A 13199-nucleotide genomic window follows, 5' to 3' on the forward strand; every position below is an offset into this window, starting at 1 on the left:
TGGGTGTAGCTTACCCTTTATTTTTATATTGGATAAATAGAATTATTCATGAATACACTATATAAACATAATATGATGTTATATCAATAATTGTGTTAATAATATATAAGAATTTGATCAAATTAAAATTTCATGTATAAAATTGCACAAAATCAAAGTTCATGTATAAAGTTACCCATTAAATCATAGTTCACATTTAATTTTAAAATTTATCCTGTAAAATATATAATTTAATTAAAAGTAAAAATTTCGATCTTTATTCTTGACAAATATATGACATAAATTATAAGACCAAAAATACTAAAAACTTCAACAAAACTAAAAATTATGAAAATAGAATTAAAACACTAAATGCAAACAAAAAGAAGGTTGTTTAATTGGTTTAATTATAAAAAAAAGTCCATGAAATGTGACTTTTGCTAAAATCTCATCATCTTCCTTCTTTAAACTTAGATTTGTTAGGTTTTAATGTTGTTTAATGATGAGAAAATATGAAAACTTACAAATCAAGTACAAAATACTAAATACTTTTTTTTAAGTATGAAAATATAAATTATCATACATAAATTTAATTCAAAATTTCAATAAAACGAGACATATTCATGCACTTCTCTTGAGAGGCCCTTCCTATAGAAAATTTCATTTCCATATATATATATATATATCCAACAAATAATGAAACATATATTTTATAATATATAAATTTACAAAATGTATAAAATAAAGACATTTACAACCCTGAGTTCAAGTCGCACTAATCGCGTTAGTTGTTCAAGTTTTACCCCGTTACTATAATTAAAAAAATAAATAAAGACATTTACACAATTAATGTACCATTTTCGATATACATAAAATAATATCATAAAAACGTATTAAATGTGCTATATATACGATTGCCAACAGCTTTACAACCAAAAATTTCCCTTAAAAGTTGACCTTCACAGAAACATCTGTACTTACTAAGGGCTAAACTAAACCTGCTGGCTGCTGCTGCTCCTCCCCAGGAAGTTATACACTGAAACACAATTATCCAAGGCAATTCTGATACAACCCCTTAAAATATTCACACTAGCTTACCTTACCTCTCATATAAATTATCAGAGGCACTGCATTCTACAACATGGAGTCCAGATATTGGTTATATCGTCTGCGGTTATACGCTAACAAGCTGCCGTAAGTGCGATCAGCAACCCCAACAAAGAGCGTTTCTGTATCCGGGCTAAACGATACTCCAGCTATTTCACCGAAAATATCAATTTCTTGGCAATTAACATACCCCAACTTCGTATCAAAGATGTGAACGAAATCTGCAGGCTCAGCTATGGCCAGGAACCGACCATCCGATGTGAACTTCACTCCTCTTATTGCTCCCATTCTTCCCTTCAATATAGCTAGGGACTTCGACAGGTTTCTTATGTCCCACAACCTACAGCTAGTGTCCTGATTCCCAGTTGCCAGAATGTGCCCATCAGGGTGCCAAGCTGAAGCAAAAGAATAGTCCAAATGCCCTTTTAGGCTGTTGGTAACCTGCAAAATTACACAAATAAATTAGACAAAGAGAATTAAAATCAAACCGCACCAATTATGTGGCGAAGACTGACATACTTTGCCAGATTGGGCATCAACAATCAAGCACTCCACACTATCTCCGAGTACCGCAAGCAACTTCCCATCTGGACTTACAGAGGTATTCTAGAAAGAGCAAACAACCATTTAGGGGATAAGTACATTAAAAGGATGAATAATAAAAAGTCTAAAGCAGGCTTCTGAAGGCTGCCACTTACATTTACAGACCAGTTGAACGAGTAGCGGTTAATACTAGCAAAAGTTTCAGCATCAAATATTCGGATTTTAGCATCATTATTTGCAGCCATAACTCTCAATGCACCGCTGAGGATATAATAAGCTTTCAGTTCATTGCCAGTCAAAATATCATCAAATCGTCCAAAATGCCAAAGAGAAACAGTATTCCTCACCTAGGATTATTAAACACATCCACAGCATTGGTGATTGCATTATCATCAGTAGTCAATTTTGTGCAAAATGCTGCCCCTGATTGATTTAAGTACTGACCCAACAGAAGAATTAAACGAAACACATGAGCCATATTGCAGAATAGAATATCAATAGATCCATCAATCTAACCACATACCTTGCAAATAAGCTCTCCTTGAAAACCACCTGCTACCATTAAATTTTCTTTAACTACCATAGTGCTAATCTGCACTCTAGAGAGTTGCTGAGATAGCAGTCCAGGATGCTTCTACAAACATATCAACAAAAAGGATTTTAACTTGCAGGCCCTTTGAACAAAGTTAACAGCTGAAGTCAAATTAATCATGTTCATCCTCACTAACCAGGTTGGGAACAATTGGTTTAGCCACATTCAGTACTTCTTCGCCTTTGTGAAGCAGTGATGACCAATGCATTACTGAGTAATTTTCCATGAGGTAGACATCGTGCTTTGATGTAGCCCACAATAGATTTCTCAGCTACACAAGGGGAAAAATATTTATTTGAAAATAGTTACTAGTAAAATATATGTTAGGTCATATTTACAGTTCAATAGATAAACCTATAAATGCACTCGATAATTTTTTTCTGGGAGACAAGTTCAATTGATTTATATCCAAAATATAAATGCCTGTGTTAAAACTGTTAACATGATCCTTGGTTGACCTTACACATCCAAGTACACATTCAGGCCACCCTCTTCTCTCAAAATGTGCATTATGGAAATAAACAACGAAGATAGAAAAAAAATCAAGATGATGGGTAATGCATGAAAAACATGCCACACAAAACAAAAATGACAAAAGAAATAGAAATTATGTGAATGTAAAAGGACACGGTGTTATGATTAATGGTTATGATTATCACAAGTTAACCCTGGTGATACAAAGCACCATTAACATTGTACTTGGATAACATGACAAAGCAACACAAATGCATATAGAAGGGAAAATGCATTCATATTAAGGGTCTGTTTGATTGACGGAATTGATTTTCCGGAAAATCATTTCCAACTTTTCCAATGTTTGATTGGCGGAAAACATTTTCCATTTGGAAAATGAACTCTAAAACAAGGGAAAATGGGTTACATTTTAGGGAAAATGTCTTACCCTTTCAATTTCCGTAAGACATTTTCCGTGCTCTCCTCTCTATCGCCTCATTCATTCCTTCCTTCATTTCCGGTAGAAAAGCGCTTACATTTATCGATTTTCCAAGAACTTGTTTTTTAATTATTCAATACTTATTTTTTTAACACAATTACAAATAATTTATTTGATATTAGTTTTTTTCAATTTATAACGATTAATATTGTAGCTTAATAATTGAGTATTATTATAAATAAATCATTGCAATATATGTAAAAATAATTTAAAATATAAAAATTTATTAATATATATTAATATATGTAAAAACAACTTTTCCGAAAAATATTTTCAAAAAATCTGCCAAGCAGCAGAAAATATTTTACACAGATTCAATCAAACACCAGAAAATATTTTCCAGTAAATCATTTTACAGAAAAGTAAAACATTTTCCAGAAATCATTTTACGGAAAATATTTTACTGGCAATCAAACAGACCCTAAGTGGCTAATGCATCAAAACTTTGCCATGGAAAAGGTGAAAGAAATTGTGACAACTTATGTACTGACTACTTGCCATAAAATTACGAATGGACTAGCTAGGGCCCATCCTTTCTAGCTTATATAACAAAGTACTACCTAGCATCTCCTGAAGAACCTAAAAGAGGTCATTTAAATGCACCCATCACTCCATACCTCTGCTAAAAAGGAAAAGCATAAAACCAACAATGAAAAACTACACCACCAATGCATATATATCTACACAGCTCCAATAAACACATCCCAGCAACTGAGGCTCAAAAGGCAATGGGCAAGGATAAATACACAACTCATTCACAGCAAAGAAACAGAATTAAGCACAAGGAAAACATTCCTATACTTGATTACTGGATGAATATGCAAAGATAAATAGGAGAAAAAAACTCATGACATCAAAGAGATCATCGAAAAGAACAATATTGGACAATAAATCAAGTAACACAAACTGGATAGTCATGCAGATGATATATTGTAAGTGAATCAAGTAATGAAATTGAATCACAAATGCAAATGGTCCCTCAAAAGCAGCAAGAAAGTGACACAGTTCTGATAACACCATTAACAGATCTAATAATTTAATGACAATCCAGCAAGATGAAATGCAATTAAGTATTAATTGCCATTCAGATGAGGGAAATATCGCTCTACTCAAATTGCAGGAATCACTACAGAGGCCTCTTAAATGCTTCCTATCGTACCATATAAACAACGCATCTTTATCGCGCCAGCTTCTTAGAAATTACTCCCAACCTGCTTTAAAGGCTGAAATAAGAGAGAAATAGCATTCCTAAATGCCACAGGTTAAATTCATATAATTAACATGCAACATAATGTATATCTAATTCTCAAATTACAAACAATGAAAAATAAACCAGATTTAATGCGAAGTTAAGATCATAATCTCAAGAAATGCTAGATACTTTAATTTAAAGAAAAGCGAAAGGCAAAATCAAAACCTAGATTCTTAGAAAGTATGATGTATTTGTCTTATCACCTTGTTCAGATGGTGTAGCCAAATGTAAACCTAGGGCAACTCTATACCCATGGCTCATCTAGTGTCACAAAAGACTACTTCTCAGTGGTAGTATCACGAGCTTCACAGTTGGTGTATACTGAAGCAGTGATGTGTGCAAGCATATGCAGGAGTGAGCTGTGGCAACATGAGGTTGAACTATTCGTAGTGTATGAATCAGTGCATGTTTGTGAACAACTACAAATGCAAAAGTTACAACTACAAATTGTAAATAAAATTTTCAAAAACCCCACGTCATACCACAGCCAGGAAGCATCAATATCCATGATCAGGATGGTACCTCCGCAAATATTTCTTTTTAACATTTTTACAGTTTGTATAACAGTTAAAAATGTGCAAGTATAAAGTAAAGCGTCCTTCACAAATCTGCACAAAAAGGATTAACGTGAATAACCACCCCATCTTGATCGCTCAGATGGGATATATAAAATATTCAAAACTAAAACTAATAAAAGAAGAAGAAAACGTTTCCAAATTCTTTTTTAGGTCAAATTGGAATTAAAATACATCACTTACCCTAACTAAAACTCGAGAACTATGAGTAGTGATATGCGGATAGTTGAAGTTCAAACCATTTGCAAAGGATAACTACATGAATTACCGAGACCAAAGATACGAAGATGAAGAAATATATGGAGCATTCATGGTGGCAAACAGCTCTAAATCAACACGCAATTTAAAAGTCAAAAACTTTCAAGACATAACAACTCTACTACTTGCAACATTTTAGAAGACCAAAGGTCTGCTTGAATACTACTCAAAAGATTAAAGAATGGAAGCGACAACACAAGGAAACGCAATGCGTGTGCCTCAAAACGGGAACGGAATTGCAAACAAATAGTTGGCTAGTTAGTAGTAAAACCCGAAGATAATTGAGCAAATTCTCTACCTGAAAGTGAACAATTGTCGATTTGACAAGCCTTGTGTTAAACTGAAAGTCATAAAAGGCCTTTCCCTTCTCTACTTGCAAGCATTCCTGTCAACAAAATATGTATATTTAATAATTCCGCCCAAAATTTTTGGAAACGAGCCCAATCCCTTGAGACACGGCCGGAGATAAATTAACAGCTTTTTCGATCATATTTCATGTCGAACTTAGAGATAGTTACAAAAACTGTTTAGATTTGGCAAGAAATACAGAAACCAACCTTTTCCATCTCTTCACGAGAACCATAGAGGTTCTCGTAGTTCTTGTACTCTCTTACTCTCGTCTGGCGGTACCTTTCTCTAGTGAAATTAAGCCTCTCCCAAGGAATTCCTTGTATATCTTTTCCATTTCTTGCTTCCTCAGCTGATGTGTCAGTTTTTGGCTTACTCTGTTTCCAAAATAACCACAGAAAATGTATTTTCAGAAAAGTTATTTACAGATTCTAGAATCTAAATCGTGATAATCAGGCATAATTTGAAAGATTCTTTTTAAAAACCATTACTGATTCAATATCGTCTTCAAAGTCGGAGTCAAAGGATTCAAGTCCAGCGGCGTCTCTCTGAGGCTCGGGTTCGACTACGGCACCGTCGTTATTGAAATCATTGACGTCGTAGTAGTCATCGACAACGTACTGAAGATCGTCGTCTTCAAATCGTTCCATTATACTGCAGCTAAGAAACAGGTTAAACAAAATTTTGATCAAGAAAAACATAGCCTTAAACCCCCTATCACCCTCCGTCATAGAAAAAAATCTCAAATGACGAATTTGAGGAGAATTTCACAGAACTTTGTTCTTTGAACCTTTGAAAAGAAAGAAGGGAGAGAGGGAGAATTAATTAAGTTGAAATTGGAGAGAAAATAATATGAAAACAACAGGAGAGAAAGGAACACAAAGAATCAATGCAAATAAACACTCCTCGAAGACGGTGATAGTCTATTGTTCAAAAATATAAGAAAATTTGAAACTAAAAAAAATTAGAGTGAAGAACGAATAATTATACCTTGAAATAGATATAGACAGGAAGAAGTCACGAATTCAAAGAGCTGTAAAAGGAAAATGAAGGGGAAGAACAAAGAAACACAAATAAATGGAGCAGAAAAAAAGGGTTTCCCGGGAAACAAACAGTGAAACTGAAACAGAAAGAGAAACCGTAAACAGTCCAACGACAGAGAGTAGAGTTAGAGAGTCTAAAACAGGTTCGTCAAACTGAAGATTAAACAAAGAACAATAGAGAGAGAGGGAGAGGAAAACGGAAGATGAAGGATATAAGATATTCAGAGGCAATGGCGATAAGAGCAGTGGAGTTTGTCCCGGAAGGGGTACTTATAGTGGAAGAAGGCGGAGGATAGGGATGAGTGCGGACTGGGGGGGCCCAAACGGTGAAATACCAGAAAGGCAAGCAATTAAAGAATGGAATCCAATGTTACTTTGTGGGGTCCAGTCTCGACCGCCCAATTATAACCGGCGATATTTGCCAGGCTTGGCGGTTAGAGATCTTGGGGATAATTTCTATTTTAGCGGTAACTATGAGTATGAGACAATTGGATTAAGCTGTAATTAACTTGAATTTAGGGGGTTGGTTTTCTTAGCCGCTTTGTGTACATTTTTTTAGGCTCGCTCAGCCCAATGTTCAGTTTTGGATTAGAATTTGGTTTCTTGACACGTGGTGGTTGATTTTTTTTAGTTTATTTTCTTCAAATTTTAAATATTTAATTTAAAATTAGTTTAAATTAGACTAGAATTCTTATCAGCTGCCTATCTTCGTGGAAATTATAAATTTAGAATATAAAATATATGGTTAAATTATAATTTTTAAATATTTAATTTAAAATTAGTTTAAACTAGTTTTGATATACTTCTTATGGTAATCTCGCCAATTTTCGTTGGTCTTCCCTTGTAGATCCAGCTTGTGCAGTGCTTCCATATTTCGTAATAACGATGAAATTTTTTGCCTCCACCCGAATTGCCGCATCACTCGATCAGATTCGTGTATCTCCACCATTGCGTACACTATCAATAACACATTTGTGTCCCACATACTTCGAATGACCAAAAATTCCGACGGGACTCATTTTATGATATCTGAATTGACGTATGGCATCCATTCAAACTACAGTAACACCCATGACTGTAGTAGGATCAGGCAACCATTGATTGACATCTCATCTGATTTTGTTGTCTGACACAACTCTTGATACAATGTGGCCAACAAGGCTGGTCCCTAACTCAGTCATCCAAATTATTTGAAGTCAACTAGGTGTAGTAGTCACTTTATGTGTACCAAATTTCGAGATTTGTCGGGCATTAGAATGCCCCCGATTAACCTAAGGATGAATGTTCGGGTGTATTATTCTTTGACGACATTGGGCGTGTTTAGAGGAAGTTCTTTGAAATTAAATAGTTTCCAACCATTTCATATCTATTCGGTCACCTTGAAACTTGTTCAGCACATCCCCCAAAAATGCCTTGCAAAGGTCCTCTTTACTGGTACGACAGTTGACCCCGTAACGACTGGCCCATCCACCGGTAAATCGAGTTGTGAAGCTGTAATGACCTAAATTCAAGGTTATTTGAACAATGGTTTCGTAGCCACAAATACGATTTAAAGATAAATTTATTTTAATATTTTTGCATGAATATTGATATGATAGGAAAATCGTATAAAAATATAGATAGAAGAATTTTACCGATTTAGTGGTTAGTTAGAAAAAGAAATTATTGAAGAAATTGGGTAAAAATAAGGTATCGAGACCTCGATCTCGTAAAACCGAGTCGGAAATATTTTTATAAATATTTATGAAGTGTTAGTAATATGGTATTAAAATTTCGTTAGAAAATTTTAATGTTTGGGTAGTCAATTAAGTGAAAAGGAAATTGAAAAAGGTGTAAAAGTTACTAGAAGGAGTAAATAGCTCAATTGTTAAATGAGGAGGGACATAAATTGAAAATAAGCCCAAAAAGAGATATTTTGGGCTGCATAAGCTGAGAAAAATCAGGAGAGTTGGTGAAATAAGGGTAAAATGGGGAAACAACAAATTTTACTAACATAAAAATGGGACCAAATTGAAATATCTAGAATTCTCTTTATTTTTCTGCATTCTCATCAACCAAAAACGTCCTAAGGGTTTATTCAAGCTGGTTTTTCATATTTTTTGCACCAAGTGAGTTAATCCTTGCCTTTTTCTTGTAATTTTTGTGTTTCTAAGACTTTTACAACTAGGTCCTGTTACTAAATTCATTAGTTTTTGATTTTATGAATGAAATTGAAAGTTGCTATGAATATATGCTGGACTTTTATGATGAAATAGCATGAAATTGAAGCTTTAATTTGTTTATGAGATGATTTTATTAGGTAATTTCAATAGAAATTGATTTGTAGGACCTAATTGTGAAAAGGTTTGGAATTAAAGTCTAGTGCTAAAATTCTGATTTCCAAAGGTTATAAAGTAGTTTAAAGTGATGGGATAAAGTGTTAATTGAGGAAAATCAGCTCAATTGAGAGGTTAATTGAGCAGGGATGAAATTATCATTTATTGAAAGCTTAAGGAAAAATGGTAATTAACATCATGCACTAAAGCAGTTTTGGACAGTAGCAGTAGTCTAATTTTGAAAAATCACCAAAAATTGTAGAGATTGAATTAGAGGATGAATAAAATATGAAATTAAAGCTTATTGAGTATAGTTTCTTATAAAAGAAACGATGTAAGCAATGGAATTGTAAATCATGAGATATAATAGATTTTGTGAGACAAGGTCAGAATGAATTCGAGTTCCCCTATTCTAACTTTGGAAAATCATCAAAAATTGGAGAAAAATAATTAAGAGCTTAAATTTATATGTTTAAAATCCTTAATGAGCCTATTTTCAAAAGAAACAAGCGAGAACATCATCCGAATTCTGTACAATAAGATAATTAATTTTTAGTGAAAAGGGGTCGGAACTGTCGAACAGTGAAATAGGGGAGCTTTAAAGAATAAACTGTACTTATTGGCTAAACCAAAAATTCTAAAAATTTTATGGTAAGAAGATATGTGAGTCTAGTTTCGGAGGAAAATTAGTGGATCTTAATTTGGAGTTCCGTAGCTCAAGATATAAATAATTTAGTGACTATGACTCAATGAGACAACTTTGAATGCACTATAAATAATAATGGAATTATAGAGAATGTTACATATGAACCTGAAATGTATTAGATTAATGATTAAATTTATTTATTTAGATCCAAAAAATTCAAATATGAAGCTAGATCGAGGAAAAGAAAAAGTTCGGGATTAGTAGATTTTTATTTACGAACAAGTATCGAGGTAAGTTCGTGTAACTTGAATTATATTCTTAAATGCCAGAAATGTTTGTTATTGATGTGAATATGATTTGAATGTTCATCGTATGAAAATTGATGAAAAATTGATATATTTGATAAAAAGGGGAAGAAATCCCGGTTGAATGGAAGGAAAATTCGATGGATCTCTGAAAAGAAATTGACGGTAAAAAGGATCTAGCCCGGACGGGTGATCCTATCTTGATATAGCCCTCCCGAAGAATATGTGGAAAATAGATTTAGCCCGGATGGGTAATCCGAATTAGGGTCTGAATTTAGCCTGGACTAATAATTCAGATCCAAGCTCATTAGAGTAATTGTCATTGCAGGGGATTTAGCCTGGACTGGTAATCCCGACAATACTCTATGAGTTTATATTTCAAGGGATTTAGCCTGGACTGGTAATCCCGCTGTAAGGATGAGGTTCGCGAGAGTGTGCTCTCTGAAATGGAAATGTGCGCACATGAATATGAATTGACGGACCCAGATCTGTACACTAAAGTGTACCCCTAAAAATCCATCGAAATTCCAAGTAGTTCAACGGGATAATATGGAAAAATAACGAGGGAATGGAAATCATGGTATTGATGAGCTCATCAATCATGGTATATATATTATTGATACATGGAAATTATTGAACTAACTTGAATGTTGAGTTTGTACATGTTAAGGGAATAATGCATTGAATGGATGTATGAATGTTTATTGCATTGTATTGAAAATATTAGGTAAGTATAATTCTTGTTACATGAGCTTACTAAGCACAAAGTGCTTACCCTGTTTCCTTTTCCCCTGCTTTGTAGTGTTAAGAGCTCGGAGGTCGAGTTTAGTCAGAGACGCATCACACTATCAACCTCAAGATCTCGGTATATAAAGAAACTTTATTTTAAAAATCAATGGCATGTATAAGCTAGTAAAGTAAATGTTAATGTGAAATGAATGTATGGTTAGCCATTGGTATGGCTAACAAATTTTGGTTTTGGTATGTGATGAGATTATCTTATGAATACGTTAAATCTATCTTGAAAATATGTTGAAATGGATTGGTTGTGTCGGATTGGTCTCGGTTTAAAATTGTAGGGAAGATTAGATACTTATAAAGGGGTTATATTGAGTTCAAAAAAAAAAATTCAGATTTTGCGAAAAATTTATTTGGTAAAATCTGGTAATGCCTCATACCCCATTTTGGCGACGAATACGGGTAGGGGGTATTACAGAAGCTACGCCATCGAGTGTGATTGTACACTATTCGCATGGAAGATGGAACGTGTGTGTCTCGGGTCTCCATCTTTCCACCAACGTGCTGATGAGTGTAGGATTCAATTTGCAGCCCCTAAGCATACGAGACGTATATCAGAATCCTGCGTCTTGCAAATAACCATGAATTTCGGTGTTTGGGCTCTTTGACAAATTATGTATGACCCCTCCGAAACACAATAATATGCCTATTTATATAGACAAAATAAATTAATTTAAAAGTTAAAAAGCTTTAAATTATACTTAATTTAAAATAACGAAATTTAAAATTTCGTCTTACCATTATCGCTTGAGCGGCGAAATTGTGTTTGTCGTCGAAACGAATCAGAGAGCTTGTCTGCGTGAAAATTTAATCGAAATGAATATGCAAAATAATTAAATAAAACTATAGTGTTTTTAAATAGAGTGTATTTCGAACAAAATTTGAGAAAATTGAGAGTTTAGAGAGAATTGAGAGAGTTGGATTCCAGTGGAAAGAATGAAAAATGGCTTGATATTTATAGGTTAAAAAATATTACCATTGGCCTTTTTAAATAACTTTATCGTTGCCAACATTTAAAAAGTTATGGGAAAATGTTTAATTTACTTTGGGATATTCAGATCCCCACAAAAGTTAAGATTCATCTTTAGCGTCTTCTTCAGAGTTATGTACCTCATTTCAAGAATTTGGAGAAGCGGGGATTACGGTCTGACTCGGTGTGTCCTTTGTGCAAGGCGGAGCCGGAGGATTCCCATCATCTATTATGGTATTGTAGCACGTTATGGCAGCTCTGGTTCTATTTGAAACTCCCTATGGGTTTTGGTGATTTCTCATCCGATGGAACAACAAATTTTGTAAAGGCTTTTCTAGCAATGAATATGAATTCTAGACAACTCAGTGCTATTTCTTTGTGGGCACTTTGGTATAAAAGAAATAAGCTTGTTTATGAGGATTTAAAATTTGAGCTCTTTGAAGTAGTGGGTTTTATCCAGGGCTACTTTCAAGAATTTAATCGGGCCAAAGCTAGAGAATTGACCGCCGGTATAAAAAGGGATGTTGCTTGGAGACCTCCGCAATCTGGAATTATAAAGTTGAATTTTGATGCTTCTTTCCTGAGTATTTCAAATTGTTCTATTTCAGCTGTGTTAGCCAGGGATTCTGAAGGTTTAATTATGGGTGCATGTACGTACTCGGTGGTGGACATTGCAGATGCGTTTGTGGCTGAGGCGAGAGCTGGTGAACGGGCTCTTCTTTTTGCTCTGGATATGGGTTTTCGGAAAGTGATATTGGAGGGCGATTCACTAACTGTTATTAAGAAGTTAATCTCACATAGCATTGATAGATCTGTTCTTAGTCCGATTTCTCAGAATATTCGAGGTTTGGCAGAAGCTTTTGAAGAGGTCACTTACAATTTCATTCCTAGAGCAGCAAATAGAGCGGTGCATGAGTTGGCGATGGTTGGCCGGAACCAGAATTTACCTTGTTTTTGGGTTGAAGAAGCACCTGCAAAAGTTATTGAATTAGCGGAGTTGGATCGACATGAGTGGTTTCGTCGGGACTGATTTTGGACTGGGCTTTGATGTTAGGAGAAGGTTCTTGGAATCTCCTAGGTTGTTTTCAAAGCTATTGGTTTTCCGATCTCGGGTATTTTTGTTGTTGTTGCTATCGGAAGTTTGCTGGTATTCTGTTGGTTTTGTTTTGAGTCTGGTTTTGCTGTTGGTTTTATTTTGATGATCTGTCTTCTTTACTGTTGATGGTTTGTTTTCCTTGGAATAATGAATGCCAGTTTTTATTACAAAAAAAAAAGTTATGGGAAAAAATGACAGTTGGAGGGAAACACACCTAATTAAACGCGCTTTGATATTCTCTCTAAAAAAACAACGTATTTCTTTATATATTTAAAAAAAAAACGTCCTAAAAATTAACGATATGTAAATCTAATTTAGGCCAGTTGTATAATACCATAAAGCAATGTTGAGTTATGAAATTAAGGTATATTAGGTTGCATATATAAGTTTATAGGATTTATTTATTAAAATGTATTTAAA

At 34.2% G+C, this 13199-nt stretch overlaps 2 protein-coding genes across 11 annotated transcripts; one reads left to right on the forward strand and one right to left on the reverse strand.

Annotated features, from left to right (window-relative positions):
- Positions 1-673: 673 nt before the first annotated feature.
- LOC105769578 (uncharacterized WD repeat-containing protein C2A9.03) lies at positions 674-6901 on the reverse strand. Of its 10 annotated transcripts, none has more exons than XM_012590295.2 (10): positions 6597-6901; positions 6098-6260; positions 5816-5983; positions 5557-5643; positions 2358-2492; positions 2153-2263; positions 1977-2068; positions 1785-1890; positions 1606-1692; positions 674-1527 (listed from the first exon to the last, which is right to left on the reverse strand). In XM_012590295.2, the coding sequence occupies exons 2-10, from the start codon at positions 6254-6256 to the stop codon at positions 1114-1116; spliced, it is 1359 nt and encodes a 452-aa protein (XP_012445749.1). In that variant the 5' UTR covers positions 6257-6260; positions 6597-6901; the 3' UTR covers positions 674-1113. The 10 variants fall into 10 exon arrangements, with proteins under 10 accessions (XP_012445749.1, XP_012445751.1, XP_012445748.1 ...); XM_012590297.2 differs by having other exon boundaries at positions 2153-2260; positions 6098-6266; XM_012590294.2 differs by having other exon boundaries at positions 6098-6266.
- Positions 6684-12713, forward strand: LOC105766851 (uncharacterized). The gene is made up of 3 exons (XM_012586403.1): positions 6684-6746; positions 6828-7082; positions 11814-12713. Exons 1-3 carry the CDS (start codon positions 6684-6686, stop codon positions 12711-12713), a joined length of 1218 nt encoding a protein of 405 aa, XP_012441857.1.
- The last annotated feature ends 486 nt before the right edge of the window (positions 12714-13199 follow it).

The sequence above is a fragment of the Gossypium raimondii genome, chromosome 5, assembly GCF_025698545.1.
Source record: "Gossypium raimondii isolate GPD5lz chromosome 5, ASM2569854v1, whole genome shotgun sequence".
Classification (NCBI taxonomy): domain Eukaryota; kingdom Viridiplantae; phylum Streptophyta; class Magnoliopsida; order Malvales; family Malvaceae; genus Gossypium; species Gossypium raimondii.

Bases quoted from the DNA above. Each gene is read 5' to 3' on its own strand.
- LOC105769578 (XM_012590295.2), bottom strand. From the start codon at position 6,256: ATGGAACGATTTGAAGACGACGATCTTCAGTACGTTGTCGATGACTAC. The intron at 2,493-5,556 runs GTAGAGAATTTG...CCCCTTGTGTAG, and splicing joins CGACAATTGTTCACTTTCAG to CTGAGAAATCTATTGTGGGC. The intron at 1,891-1,976 runs GTGAGGAATACT...TTATATCCTCAG, and splicing joins GATGTGTTTAATAATCCTAG to CGGTGCATTGAGAGTTATGG.
- LOC105766851 (XM_012586403.1), top strand. From the start codon at position 6,684: ATGGAGCAGAAAAAAAGGGTTTCCCGGGAAACAAACAGTGAAACTGAA. The intron at 6,747-6,827 runs GTAAACAGTCCA...AAAGAACAATAG, and splicing joins CTGAAACAGAAAGAGAAACC to AGAGAGAGGGAGAGGAAAAC. The intron at 7,083-11,813 runs GTTAGAGATCTT...CGTCTTCTTCAG, and splicing joins GATATTTGCCAGGCTTGGCG to AGTTATGTACCTCATTTCAA.